This window comes from Meles meles, chromosome 18 (genome assembly GCF_922984935.1).
Source record: "Meles meles chromosome 18, mMelMel3.1 paternal haplotype, whole genome shotgun sequence".
In the NCBI taxonomy this organism is placed as follows: domain Eukaryota; kingdom Metazoa; phylum Chordata; class Mammalia; order Carnivora; family Mustelidae; genus Meles; species Meles meles.
In genome coordinates this window covers 4,025,232-4,039,158 of record NC_060083.1, presented here as the reverse complement: position 1 = coordinate 4,039,158, position 13,927 = coordinate 4,025,232, and the positions used below count along the sequence as shown (strand labels likewise).

The 13,927-nt window shown below is 50.2% G+C and overlaps 1 protein-coding gene across 3 annotated transcripts in view; it reads left to right on the top strand.

Annotated features, from left to right (window-relative positions):
• Positions 1-13,927, top strand: part of LOC123928975 (protoheme IX farnesyltransferase, mitochondrial) — a 130,688-nt gene that overhangs the window by 111,679 nt on the left and 5,082 nt on the right. For all 3 annotated transcript variants that reach the window (XM_045984089.1, XM_045984090.1, XM_045984091.1), the window contains exon 6: positions 5,880-6,112. In XM_045984089.1, the coding sequence (XP_045840045.1) occupies positions 5,880-6,112 (233 nt within the window). The remainder of the gene's footprint in view (positions 1-5,879; positions 6,113-13,927) is intronic.

The window sequence follows — 13,927 nt, the reverse complement described above, 5'->3', positions numbered from 1 at the left end:
CATTTTTTTCCTTGAAAAATGCCTGACATCAGCTTCTCCCGTGAGGGGAGCCAAGGCTTGTCTGTCTTCGCTGGTCCTCCACGGCAGACTGAGGGGTCCTTGTCAAAAGCACATCTGATCATTTTCTCCCTCTGTTGAAAAAGCAGAGAAAACTTTTTTGACCCTGCATTTGCCCAGAGGCGATGTGCAGATAGATGTCTCAGCGAGGCCCTCCCCCCCACCCCCACCCTTGTGCTGAGCCCGCTGCCTGAGACACATTCCCTCCCATCTTTCCAGGCCCTCTCCCGCCCACCCAGCACTTCTTGCTAGAATCCTTCCCTGCCCACCCCCAATACCCGCACGCCATCCATTAGTGGTCCCAGAGTGACAATCCGCTTAACTGTCTCACTTCATCTAAGTGCCCCCAGGACAAGGACCGCGGCTGTCTTGCTCCCAACCTTGTATTCTCTGTCCATGGTTTGTTGTGATTTTTTTTTCTTTTTTGATATAGTGCTTCCCACTGTTCTCATCTCAGGAAATGCAATAGGAAATTAGGCTATTTCTACAACAGGGTAAACCGAAGGAGCTTTTAAAGATTATTTTATTTTATTTTATTTATTCGACAGAGAGAGATAACAAGTAGGCAGAGAGGCAGGCAGATAGAGAGGGGGAAGCAGGCTCCCCGCTGAGCAGAGTGTCCGATGCGGGGCTCGATCCCAGGACCCTGAGATCATGACCTAAGCCGAAGGCAGCGGCTTAACCCACTGAGCCACCCAGGCATGCCCGAAGGAGCTTTTAAACCCACAGGAAGTGGCTCCCAGTGGAAGGCAACAGCCTAAAGACTCCAGTCGCCTCCGAGCCTCAGCAGACCCAAGAAATCAGAGTCAGTAAACCGTATTACAGGAGCATACCCCCACATATCAGTTGGATTAAATAATCGAGCCAACAAATAAGTCCGAGTGTAGATCCTATTTCCAAGTTACTTCATCTGTATAGTTGGCCCTTGAATGACCCAGGTTGGAACTGTGCAGGTCCACATATATGCAGATTTTTTTTTCCAGTAAATCTCTTAGAAAAATTTTTGGGGATCTGCAACAATTTGGAAAAAACAGACAAACTGCATAGCACAGAAATTTCAAAAAAGTTTAAACGGCATGTCATGAATACGGACATATATGTAGACACTAGTCTGCTTTGTCAAATGCTATCATAAATATACACACATCTATTATAAAAAGTTAAAATGTATCAAAACTTTTACACAGAAATGTTTGCAGAGTGCCCGTGGTGCTGAGTGGAGAGAAAGGTAAACAAATGTAAACAAGATGCAGAATCGAATCATAACCGCGTAAAATTAACATCATAATTTCGTAACCACCTCCTATTGCCCTTGTCGTGTCACGAGCATCCGCTTAAAATGCCACGTGTGGTGCTGATCATCTCTGCACGAGCAGTTCAACTCTCCAGCAAATTGCGTATCATAGTACAAAGGAGTCCTTCGCAGTTCTCACTATCAGTAGTTAAGTTTGGGGGGAGTCGAAAGTTACACGTGCATTTTCTCTGTTTTTATTTTTATTTGTTTTTAGAGAGAGAGTGTGCATGAGTGGTGGGGGGAGGGGCAGAGGGAGAGAGAATCTCAAGCAGGCTCCACACCCAGCAGGGAGCCCAACTCGACCTCACAACCCTGAGATCATGACCTGGGCCAAAATCAAGAGTCAGACGCTTGACCCACTGAGCCACCCAGGCGCCCCCGGATTTTCAACTGTACACTGGGGTCAGCACCCCATCCTTCTCACTGTCTAAGGGTGATCTGAGTCTCGGTTTCTCATCTGTGAAATGGGAATAATCCTGTCTGAATAAATGTGTTCTACTTTGTTAGGTTTTTGTTTTTAACACCATAGCCAGTGTTGATACGGTTTCTAGAAATAGGCTTTCTCATGAACTGCCGGTGGGAGGGTGAGCTAGTCCAAACCCTTCCCGGGGGTGTAGTATAGACTGGCGATACCAGTCCAGTCCCTAAAAAAGTGTCTGTCATCTGGCTTAGCTCTCTCATGTCTGGGAATTTATTCTGGGAATTTACCCTAATCAGAACTATGAACAATAGTCTGTCCATAAGATGCTTATTCCCACATTATTTCTCCCCTCTCTCTCTTTTTTTAAGATTTTATTTATTTATTTATTTGAGAGAGCATGAGAGGAGAGAGGTCAGCGGGAGAAGCAGACTCCCTGCCGAGCAGGGAGCTGGATGTGGGACCCTATCCTAGGACTCCAGGATCATGACCTGAGTTGAAGGCAGTGGCTTAACCAACTGAACCACCCAGACGCCCCTTTTGCTCATTTCAGAAAAGGGAAAATATGATGTGTCCAGAAGAGGTATGTTGATTGAACTAATCGTGGTATATCCCAGAGATATACCACATAGGCCACTATTAGCTTATTGATGGTACAAAAGAATTCCGAGGGGCACAGGGAAACTATTAAGATATATTGAAATAAAGTAAGGAACCAAATGACAGTTCAGTATGTCCTGTTATCTTTAAAATAGAGATACCATTGAAAAAAAGACAAAGAAGATAGAAATCAGTGTGTTTCACTGGGTAATTTGGAATTTCTTATTTGTAATCTTCTATAGTTCCAAATTTTCTGGAAAGAACAGGTATTACTTCTATAGAGAGGTTTGAGGAAAACAAAAGCATCCCAGGAAAATTAACTTCACAAAGGTTGCAGTTGGAGCACCTTTGCCCATAATGTGAGAAAACTGGGAAGTTCACTGATTCAGGCCTCCTTGTACCAGGAGGAAAAACGTGTCCCTTAAGCCTCCAGGTACTGGGTATGGTCGTAGCAAACAGCCTCCTTTTTGCTTGTGTCGCTTGTCAGTCTCCCCAGTTTCCATCCGTGCCCCTGAGCACACAGACTGAAACACCAAAATTAAGCCTCGTGATTTTCTGGGATGCCCACAAGGGTCAGAAACTAAACTTCCATGTGAAATTGCCTATCTCAATAAATTAAATTCATGTGTGCTTTTCTAAAAGGGCTTTTCATAACACTAATACCTTTGAATCCAACTGGCTTCCACAGACCCAAGAGAAGGAGCGCACAACCTTCTTTTTTTTTTTTTTTAAACACAAGGTCCAATTCAGGAAAAATAAAAATGTTTATGAGCCACATTTTTGTGCCACCCAAAATAAAACTCCCTTTTTACAGTCCCAGAGGAAAAAACAAAAAATAAAAAAAACAAACACTCCCCCCCCCCCCCGTTCTTATAAGCTATAAACGACCTTATTGCAAGAAGGACAACAGTTGCAACATTTTCACTGCTTTTTGGCCATTTTTTTCTGGGCATAGGTGAGATGTAAGAGCACAGAGCCATCTTGTGATTTTTCATCTGGAGAATGGGGCCAGTTAGTGTGGCCATGGGCTTTCTCTGGCACTGGTGGGAGTTGTCAGGAAACGCAAGGCAGGATGAAAGTTCTAGGGGGCCAAGTGACTGCCGTGCAAAGGAGGGACCCCGTGCTAAAAACAAGGGACCCGTGCCCGGAAAGAGGTAGCCAGGAAGCAGGGTGGAAATTCCCCATCTCTATGGAACATGCGTGAACAAGCACCTTTGCTACGATGTATCAGTTTATGTTCCCTCCTGCATCAAAACTCCCCCTTTCAGGGCACCTGGGTGGCTCAGTCCATTAAGGGGTTAAGTGTCTGCCTTCAACTCCAGTCATGAATTCAGGGTCCTGGGAATTCAGGGTCGTGGGATCGAGCCCCCACATCCGGCTCCCTGCTCAGTGGGGAGTCTGCTGCTCCCTCACCCTCTGCCTGCCTCTTCCCCTACTTGTGCTCTATCTCTGTCAAATAAATAAAATCTTTAAAAAACAAAACTCCCCCTCTGCAGGATTCCATCTTTAGGGGTGGTGACCACGGGATCTGATCTGATCAAGTGGAATCACTGAGCCCCATGCAAATTGCCTGGGAGGCAGAATTATGGCCTCCAAAAGGAGAAAGCAGGCTTGAGGGACCTCCCCGGGTTTCTTTTCTTTTCTTTCTTTTTTTTTTTAAGATTTTATTTATTTATTTGACAGAGAGAGATCACAAATAGAGAGAGAGGAGGAAGCAGGCTCCCTGCCAAGCAGAGAGCCCCATCGGGGTTTGATCCCAGGACCCTGAGATCATGACCTGAGCTGAAGGCAGAGGCTTAACCCACTGAGCCACCCAGGCACCCCCCTCCTCGGGTTTCTTAAGAAATAAGGGCACCTGGGTGGCTCAGTTGGTTAAGTGTCTGACCCTTGATCTCAGCTCAGATCTTGATCTCAGGGTCCTGAGATGGACTCCCACTCCGGGGTTCGACAGCATTGGTCTTAGAACCTACTTAAAAAAAGAAGAAACAAACATGCATGTAACCAGGAAGGTATAGATCCAATTAATCTACACTACCAAAAAGTTTTTCACAAGATGCCACACAAAGTCCACCTTAAAAAGTGAGCTCTGGGGGGCGCCTGGGTGGCTCAGTCGGTTGAGCAACTGCCTTTGGCTCAGGTTATGGTCCTGGAATTGAGTCCTGCGAGGGACTCGTTGCTCAGCGGGGAGACCGCTTCTCCCTCTCCTTCTGCCACTCCCCCTGCCTATACTCCCTGGCTCTGTTTGTCAAATAAATAAATAAAATCTCAAAAAATAAAAGAAGAAGTGGGCTCTGTTGGGAATCGGTCTTAGATTCACTGCCAGTGGAGAGTTGTGTTTGACTGTTTTCACTGCATGTATGACACTGTAGGACGCCCTGTGAAATCCCGTCTCTGAAACCAGCTGTGGCGCGGAAGGAAACTCAGCTGGGAGTGCCCGGTCCCTGGGGAGTGGCCCCCTGGTGTGTCGCTGCTGGCACGGCACTGGTCCCCTGCTGAGCCTGTCTTTCATTACAGACAGATACACCCAGACACACGGTCCTTATGCATTACCGCTAATTGGGTGACTTTTTTTGTTTTTTGGGGTTTTTTAAAAAGATTTTACTTATTTATTTGACAGAGATCACAAGTAGGCAGAGAGGCAGGTAGAGAGAGAGGAGGAAGCAGCTCCCCGTGGAGCAGAGAGCCCGATGTGGAACTCGATCCCAGGACCCTGGGACCATGACCCAAGCGGAAGGCAGAGGTTTTAACCCACTGAACTACCCAGGCACCCAATGTTTTTAAATAAAGTATAAATACACGGGGTAGAAGGGCTTCCAGAATTAAGACCCTCGTTTCTGCCCAAATGTTACAGTATTGTGTTGCAGGTGGTTTTAACTGTAGCTGCCACGTCCCCCGCAGTAACTGTAAAACGGGAACCCTGTGTAGGCACCTGGGTGGCTCAGTCGGTTAAGCATCTGATCCCAGGTCTCTGGGATGGAGTCCCACGTGGGGCTCCCTGCTCAGCAGGAGCCGGCTTCCCCCTCTCCCTCTGCCCCTCCCCTGGCTTGTGCTCTCTCTTGCTCACTCCCTTTCTCAAATAAATAAATAAAACCTTAAAAAAAAAAAACAAAATAAACAAACAAAACAGAAGCCTGTGCCAATCAGGCCCTGGTCTGCGGGGAGGAGCAGTCCAGGTCTCTGCCGCACAGATGAGCAGGTGCCGCCCAGCATCCCGCAGCCAGGAAGGCGCTCAGCGCACGTGCGAACCCGGGGCCCTCTGACCTCCACTCTTTAACTTCCTTCCCAGCTGGCAGGTGTTCGAGGAGCGGCCAGAACGCCTGCCCACACCATCCTGCCTGATTTTAGGTGTGGCCTCGCCAGTGCCGCATTCCCGGGAGGAAGGCAGCCGGCTCGCCTGCGGGTCCTCCCCGGGACCGCTGCTTGGGCTGCTCCCACAGCTCAGGCCACACGTGCGCCGCCTGCTTAGCGGGGCTGGACAGTGACGGCTCTGTGTTCGCTGCTCTTTTTCAGCCCGCTACTCGCTGTGACCTTCGCCACTTGCTGCGCCGTCCCGGGGATCGCCCTCCTGACCTGGGGGGTGAACCCCCTCACAGGAGCCCTGGGGGCCTTCAACATCTTCCTGTACACTTGCTGCTACACCCCGCTGAAGAGGATCAGCATCGCCAACACGTGGGTGGGCGCCGTGGTCGGGGCTGTGCCCCCCGTCATGGGCTGGACGGCGGCTACCGGCAGCCTGGATGCAGGTGAGTGTCTCGCGTCTGGTGGGTCCCCTTCTGCACGCAGGACCCCCGCCGGGGTGCGGAGGCCATGCCGACCCTGAACCCGAGTCCGTGCCGGTCCATCGCGGTCAGTCCCGTTCTCTCGGCAAGCGGGCGGATGCAGCGGTTTGAAATATTGGGGATGCAGAGCGGAAGGGAGGCCTCGTCCGGCTTCGAGGCCAGCCTGTGCTTTCTGGGGTGGGGAACGACTAGGGAGGAGACTGAGGGAGAAGCAGGGACTGCACAGGTGGAATGAAAAACACGTCCCTAAAAGTCACGGATCCACTTGGGGCTGATGAGTACTTTGGGGTGTCCCGCCTTGTGGGGACTGGGCCTCCAGCTTTGCTCTCCAAGCAGATGCTCCCTGGTGCGCAGCCCCCTGCCTCCTCTCTCTACTCCACACAGCCAGGTTATTCCCTCCCACCCCCTGGGGACAGAGTGGACCTATTTTCATTAGTTTCTAAATTTATTTTTATATGATTTGCTTAAATTGTTCATGGGGTCTACAGTAAAACCATTGAAACACATCTACTTTTTGGTGGCATGTCACCATGAAATTTGTGGGGTGAATAGCTCATTTTTACCATGTGTAAGGGAAGCCTCACAGTCTAATTAACCAGGTAATTAGTGTTTTTGACCAACACTTAGGAAGGAAGTGGTGAGGTTTCCTGCAATATATGTAAGTACATATTTTTCACATGAGAGATCAAAAGGCAGTTGACCATAAACCGTTGCCCCGTGAGCCACATTTCTGAAGCTTTTCGTAAAAGCCCTTACACTCTGACTTGGCAAGCTTACAAAGGCGATTACACCTTTAGCGTGATCGTCTCTTAGAACAGTTTTAATATCGTGTAAATGTTGGGAGTTTCACGAATCTACAAATAAAATATTCTAGAACGGACATGCTCGTTCACTCCATGATAAAACCCCAAGCCAGAGTCTTGTCCATGTGGGAGCCGAGGCAGCACGGTGGGGACGAGCCAGTAATCTCTGGAGCAGGGGTGCCCGGGCTAGGAGCCCAGCTCCACTTCTCATTAGCCCTGCGCGCTTTGGAACGTTCTAGACTTCTTTATGCTACTGTCTCCTCCTCTCCCACGTGGTCCCTTCTCGTGGAGTTGCCGTGAGGATTAAGTGAGTTATTATTAAGTATTCTTCCTTTGTACAGGAGATGGATTCACACAGATCGAGAAAGGTCATGAGATCTTATTGATTTGCCAACTCTGAGCGGTTTGTAACTGTTACGAGGCTTGGTGGGAAAGACCTTAGTGATGGCTGTCTTGGGCGAGGGTGGAAAACGGGGGAAGCATGGGTTTGGTATCCCTAGACTAGATGGTGTCCGAGTTTCCCTCCTTGTTTGCAATTTGTAGTTCAAGGGCATGCCTGCCTACCGCCAAATTTCTGGTTGGATTCCTCGTCCTAGTTCTGCCTGGAGCCCCAGTCTGAACCCAGATGTCTGTCTCCCCTCCTGTACCTCTCCAGAACTCTCTAGTGATTGCCCAGACATCCGAGGTGGAGCCCCTGAAAGTGACCCCCCATTTGCAGCAATGTGGTACCCCAAGTCACCTGCCTATCTGACGGACACTGCCCCACACCTTGCCAGAACTGCCAGAGCCTTACCCAGGCTCCTCAAACCCAGCTTAAAGGAACTAGGCCCCCAAAATGACCTTATCTCTCTGGGAACCCCCGGACAGATTCACGGCTGGGGCCAAGTACGACAGCCCTGGGGACCAGTGTCACTGGCAACACGTGGCAGCCGTCGGGTCCGGGGCCACACACAGCACTTGGTCCCTCCACCGGTCACCTAGATTCTTGCTGAGGGTTCGAGGCCTTTGTTGTCCTCCCAGACCAGTCCCTCGGTCGGGATTTGGAGCGGCGGCTAGAGCTGCATGCCCAGAGGCCAGAGAAAGAAAGAACTTTGCTGGACGGCTTGCTGCTTAGGAGTACACATTCAGGCAGGCTTCCTTAGTGTTCAGGGACAGTGTGGATTTGGCTAAACTGCTGACAGTCATGTTTAAAATAAAATTCTTTTTTAAATTGGGGGTATGATCTTTCTGGACTCCAAATGCAGTCATTTGGATACAGATTCCGTAGTGAGGGACAGCTAAGGGCCAGAGTTAGGTTGCAGGGTGAAAGTGCATGTTTATCTTGAAAAATGAGACCCCCGTCACCTACCTGAACTCACCCTGACATCAGGCAGAGCCGTCTGAAACAGATCGGTGTTACCACAGAGAGAAGTTCCTCTGGCGGTTGACCTATATTACATCCTTTTTCTTCAAATCCTAGAGGCTCATGGCAGGGCACCCAAGTACAGCTTGGTTTGCTGCCCCCCCGACGCCCCCGAATTCTGACTCATGCCCGGTCCGGTCCTACGCCTGAAGTCTTGTCAGACTTACAGAGTGTTACTTTACTTAATGCTTTAAACTGCTTCAAAAAAAAAAAGTTCAAAACGTTAATTTGCTGGAGCAAACTTGAGATAAGCAGCAAATCTTTGATTAAAGTTGAATGAATGAATCAATCAATCAGCCAGTGAATAAATACCTTCCATTTTACAGCTGACAGAACTAGGTTAATCCCAGGTCAGTTGCCAAATATTTTCGGAGCCTCAGCTATGTGCCAGGGCCTATAAAGGAGGACGTGATCCAGAGAAATAAGGTAGAATCTGAGGGAGTGTAGTTTCAACATTGATATTGCTGGGATTTTAGACACTGGGTTGAATAAGATTACATATATGTGTGTGTGTGTGTGTGTGTGTGTGGTCACTTTCTAGAACTGCACCATCCATTAAGACACTCCCTCACCACATGTGGTTATTTAAATTTCAATGTAAACTCAATGAACTTAAACACCAAGTTCTTAAGTCCAGGAGCTGTCTTTCAGCTGCTCACAGCCACACACGGCCCGGAGCTGCGGCGTTGATGGCACGGAGGGTGGGCGCTTCCATCCTTGCGGAAAGTTCCTGGGTCAGTTCTGCCAAGAAAGACACATGAATGTCCTAATGAACCTGTGTGTTCCATCTTCCCTGGGAGTTCGTGCTTTAAACACTAGGGCATCGTCTCCCCTGATTCTAAAGCAGTGGTTCTCAAATTGGAGGACACCTCAGAATCACCTGGCAGGCGTGCTAAAACCCAGATTCCCGGGGCCCGAGAACTTGCATTTCTAGCTGGGTGATGCCAGTGCCCCTGGTCTGGCCTGAAAAGACAGAGCCAGAGAGAGCTCTAGCTGTCAGGGTATCTTGGAAATACCTAAGGATTTGGGCAGCTGGTATCGTCTGAGACGCACTCACGGGGTCATCTTTGTCACCCACACAGGTTTGGGCTCTCGTTGGGTTCTTATCTCAGGAGGATGTGTTGGCTGGAAGCCCTCTGCTGAGACAAAAAGTGGCCCAAATATTTCCTTCTGTGGCATCTCCAAATCATTTTGTCTTTGACCCTCCCAAGAGTGATCACGATGGGAGAATATGAACAGAGAAGTCTTTGAAGTCCTCCCCTGAATGGCAGTGATAGGAAGGAAGGGAGGAGGATGGAGAAGAGGCCAGGAGACCCCCCCACTCAGCTCATCAGCCTGCTTCCTCACGCCGGTGTCAGTGAGGACCTGCTCTGTGCTGGGCACTGAGGAATTCAGCCTTCAGCGAGAGGCACCGAAGAGCCATTATTGCAGATTTAAGCAGGACAGCAGCAGGACCCAGAGTTTGGGATTATCTAACGGTGTACTGTAGGCGGGTTCTCCCTGGTGCTGGAAAGCAGTACTTTGCTGAGCCCTCCTCCTTGGTCCTCCCAAGCCTGTGTGCCTTCTGTCTCCTCCTGCCCCCTCTCTAGCAGGCCTCTAGCTGTCCTGGGCCTGGCCTCCACCCTCCCGCCCTCCTTAGCCAAATTTCGTCCCTCCAGTATTTAGTGAAGCATCTGTCCCGTCTCCTTTGAAAGTGTAGCTTGAGGCATATGGGCGATGGAGACCGACAGCTTCTGGGCCTGTCTAGTTGAGAAGAAAGATTAAAAAAAAAAAAAAAAAAGTAGCCCTAGAAAACAGTTTGCATCCCAGATAGCTTGCAGAGTAAGGAAATGTTCATGTCCCAAAGTACTTTTCCCCCTTCTCAGCATCTAGATCTTTTTGTGGTTTCTGTGGTGGCCGCGAGGGCCAATTAAGACCTCCAGAGGGTCTAAGCTCTGAAGAGAAAGATTATGCTGCCTTCCATCCTCCAGTCAAGACCGAAAACCTAAAATAAGCCTAAGGACATCCCATAGGATTCTGATTGCCCCTCTGCCCCCACAACTACTTTGTTTCTTCATCAGATAGTACAGACAGCACGTCATTGTTCTAGCTGTCCCTGGGGACGTGGTGCAGAGTGAGAGCACCTGCCGAGCCCTATAGGTACCCCAGCACCTAGAGAGGGAGGCTGGAATTGGGGTGGGAAGGAGCCAAACAGATCATCGGATGGAAACCGGGAAAGCTACCCCAGTGCGAGTTCTTGGTGCCTGCGCTTTCCCGTATGATGCTGTTCTAGCTGGAAACAGCTGCACAAACAGCTGGCGGTGGGGGTTTTGTCCCATGGGACTGTACCTGTGTCCATTTCCTTCTGGGACTCGGGGTTGGGCCTTTTCTCCCACCTGCCTAATTACTTTGCCTTCTTTTTTTCTTTTTTAAGCTGAACCGCTATTCGCAGAAAACAGTGAAAATGCTTATGAGCAAAACAAACAAACAAAAACCAACCAGGAAGGCCAATCAAGAAGGCCGTTTTCTGGCCCCCGGTGTGGCCAGGACAGCAGGGAGAGAAGTGACCTGCAAGGGGCCCCGGGGAAGGGGTCGCTGGCAGATAAAGTGCGGGCAGCAGACAGCCCAGCTTTGGAGCGGGCCTGGAGCCATAGGCATTAGGCTTTTCAACAGTGTTTACCTCCAGGGACGAACTTTAGTTTATCTTGGAGGCCTCAGGGTAGAGTACTTCCCCTCCTCCTTGCCAAACGCGACTTTCTCTCTCTCTCTCTCTCCCCCCACAGCCCCCACCGCTTTAAGAAGGCTCTGATTCTCTAGGTCATTTTCTCCCAATCGGACCCAATCCCAAGTCTTGGAAGTTTGTGGAACGCAGGAGGGCAACTCGTGTTTGTGATTCAAATGTTGTTGTGTGGTAAACATTAATTATGTCAGCCCACATTGAGTTACAAATGAAGACTCTAGGCCAAGGGCCCTTATCGGCAAGTGAAGTTTGGCAGATGGATGGTTTTAGTAACAAAAAAGAGAAGGAGGTTTTTTTTTAGCCTCAGCTGGTAAACTACAAAATGTTAAATACTGTTTCACTCAGTTTGCCTCCTTCATTCCAGGAAGAGAAAGAGAATAGAACAGAGGGAATGTTCCATTCACTCACTCATTCAACAAATATTTATCAGGACCTTCCTAAGTACCCGCCTCCGTTGAACCCAGGCACCTTCAAAGATTCCCTTTAGGACCCCAGTTAAGTTTGAAATGAAACTTGAAAGTGAGCATCTGTGTTCATTCCTTTTCCGTAACTAGCCTCCAAGGGGTGCATTAATTAAGACAAATGATATTTTTAGAGATAGGGTGAACAAGGAACATTTTCATGGGAATATTAGCAAACCAAACAATACGAGAGCCCTTATTCTCTTCCTAGACAAAACCCACAAAAGGCTGAGAAAGAACATCCTAGAAACGCGGCGCTGGACCCAAGACTGACAGTGGTATAATTGGAGGCCGCCTTTGGTCTGCCCCAGGAAGCGCGCCCGGAGCTGACCAGCTGATCACAGCTTTTAGGGGCCTGGCCCGTGCCTTCCTGAGGGAAATGATAATGCCTAGGAAGGGCAGCCTCTAGCAGACACGGTGTCTGGCGCTGGATGCACGTTTAGTCCGCACTCTTCCGGGGACATACTAGGACTCAGATGAGAGAGATGGAAATGCCCATGCCCTCAGATGGGAGCTGGGGGAGTGCGGAGCACTGGGATTTCTTAGAGAACCTGCAGAAATGCCCCAAACTAAACTTCCCTAGAGGGAAATAAGAAGGGGGGGGGCACTTGTTCCAGAGTCAGAGCTCCGTGCCTCCTCTGCCTCGGTCTCCCTGCAGACGGAAGCCTGGGGGGTGGGGGTACTCTGCGGGCACAGGGATGGTGGGCGGTGCGTGATCCGGTGAGGGAGGGAGCACGCCTGGGCCCCTGCTCCCTGGGCCTCTTCGTCATTCCTGAGTCACTTCCGAAGAATTCCAGGGCAAGCTGTCACTGCCCACTCCGGTCCCCGTTTTCAGAGGGCCCGCGGTCTTGCCTTTTGTCAGTGTGCAGCTAATCAGCCGGCCCCACACCCGCTTCCCTTTATGGCCAGCGCCGTGGAAGTCTGTCACACAGCGGAAGCCGGCCTGTTTCACAAGCCCCTTTGTGTCCGCCCTCAAAGGGAAGGCTTTGGAGTCCGTGACCATGAAGTTTGGGTTTGGCTCTGCTCCCCCAGCCAGCCCCCAGTTTACATACCCGTGTACCCCTGAGAGCACAAATACAACCAGTCAGGGAACAGACCGGCTACCCAGGGCCACACTTGGAGGGAGCCTGTTGTACTGGGGAGGGCAGACCCCCGCAGCCCAGCACCAAGGTTCACTGGAGCTGTTTCTTTGTCCTTTTCAAGGCCATGGGTGGGCAGAAAATGACAATGAATGGGGTTTGGGGTCGAGGCGGGAAGGGGTTGGTTGAATGTGCGCCCACCAGGCCGCAGAGGAAGCAAACCACTGAACCCCATTCCAAAAGGAATTTTGATTTGGGAGAGCACGCACAGGGACTCAGAACTCCAACTTGAAGATTTTTTTCTCCAACCTCTCGGGAAACCATGTGGCTGGATGGCCTGGCTTTGTTTGCCGACAAGATGATGGGTGGGCGCCACGGATGAGTGTTTCCCGACCTGAGCAGAGGCCGCGGTGGTTGAGATCTCTGCCCCCCTCCCCCAGCCCCTCGGGTGGTATGATGTGAAAATGATCGATAGATGTTTTGAGAGGCTTTAAAAACGCATGTATTTGCAAAGGGCCACTAGGAAGACATTGGTTAGCTTTGCCCCACCTAATATTAATATGTCCCCCTAATCGGAGCAAGGCGGCATGAGATGCGGCTTCCCTCCAGCTCTGCACACACACGCAGTATGGTAGACGGGCTGGTCTCCATTTTCTGTGTATGGAGGAAAAGAAAACTCCACGGACACACCCGGGTATCCTCTGGTGTCGCCTCTGAGCTGGGATTGTGGCACTGTGAGCCCAGGAAGTTTCTTCCCTCCGGAGACCCATACCCCCCAGATACACCTATCTATCTCCCAGATTTCTGATATTTCCTGTATTCATAGATCGACAAATCTTTGCCTAAAAGACCAGAAGCAGACATGTCTTCCGGATACGATTAAACCACATACGTGCACAGCTTCTACAGCGATGGGGAGGGAAATGAGAAAACAGTGAAAAGGAACAGAAAAGGCACAGTTTGTGTGAGTGGATTGGGACTTGGAGACCATCTTTAGATCCCAGTTTACCAGTCATTTCTTCCAGGAAGCCTTCCCTGACTTCTCTAAGGCTGACTTGGGTCTTCCTCCTTGGTGTCCCCCCACAAGCTCTCCACCCAAGGTGACCTTCAGAGGCCGTCCTCCCGTTTTGTGCTGTCTGCCTCCCTGGCCACACTCCAGCTGAGGGTCCTTGAGCACACACTGCACCTCTCATCGCGTAGCGGGTCCGAGGGACAGCAGACTGCTCAGGGTTGGAGGGGGGAGGCTGAGCCGAGGCCTTTGAGTCCGTGAACTGAGTGTTCTGTGTTTACCCCACAAGGAAGGTGGGTTCCACCG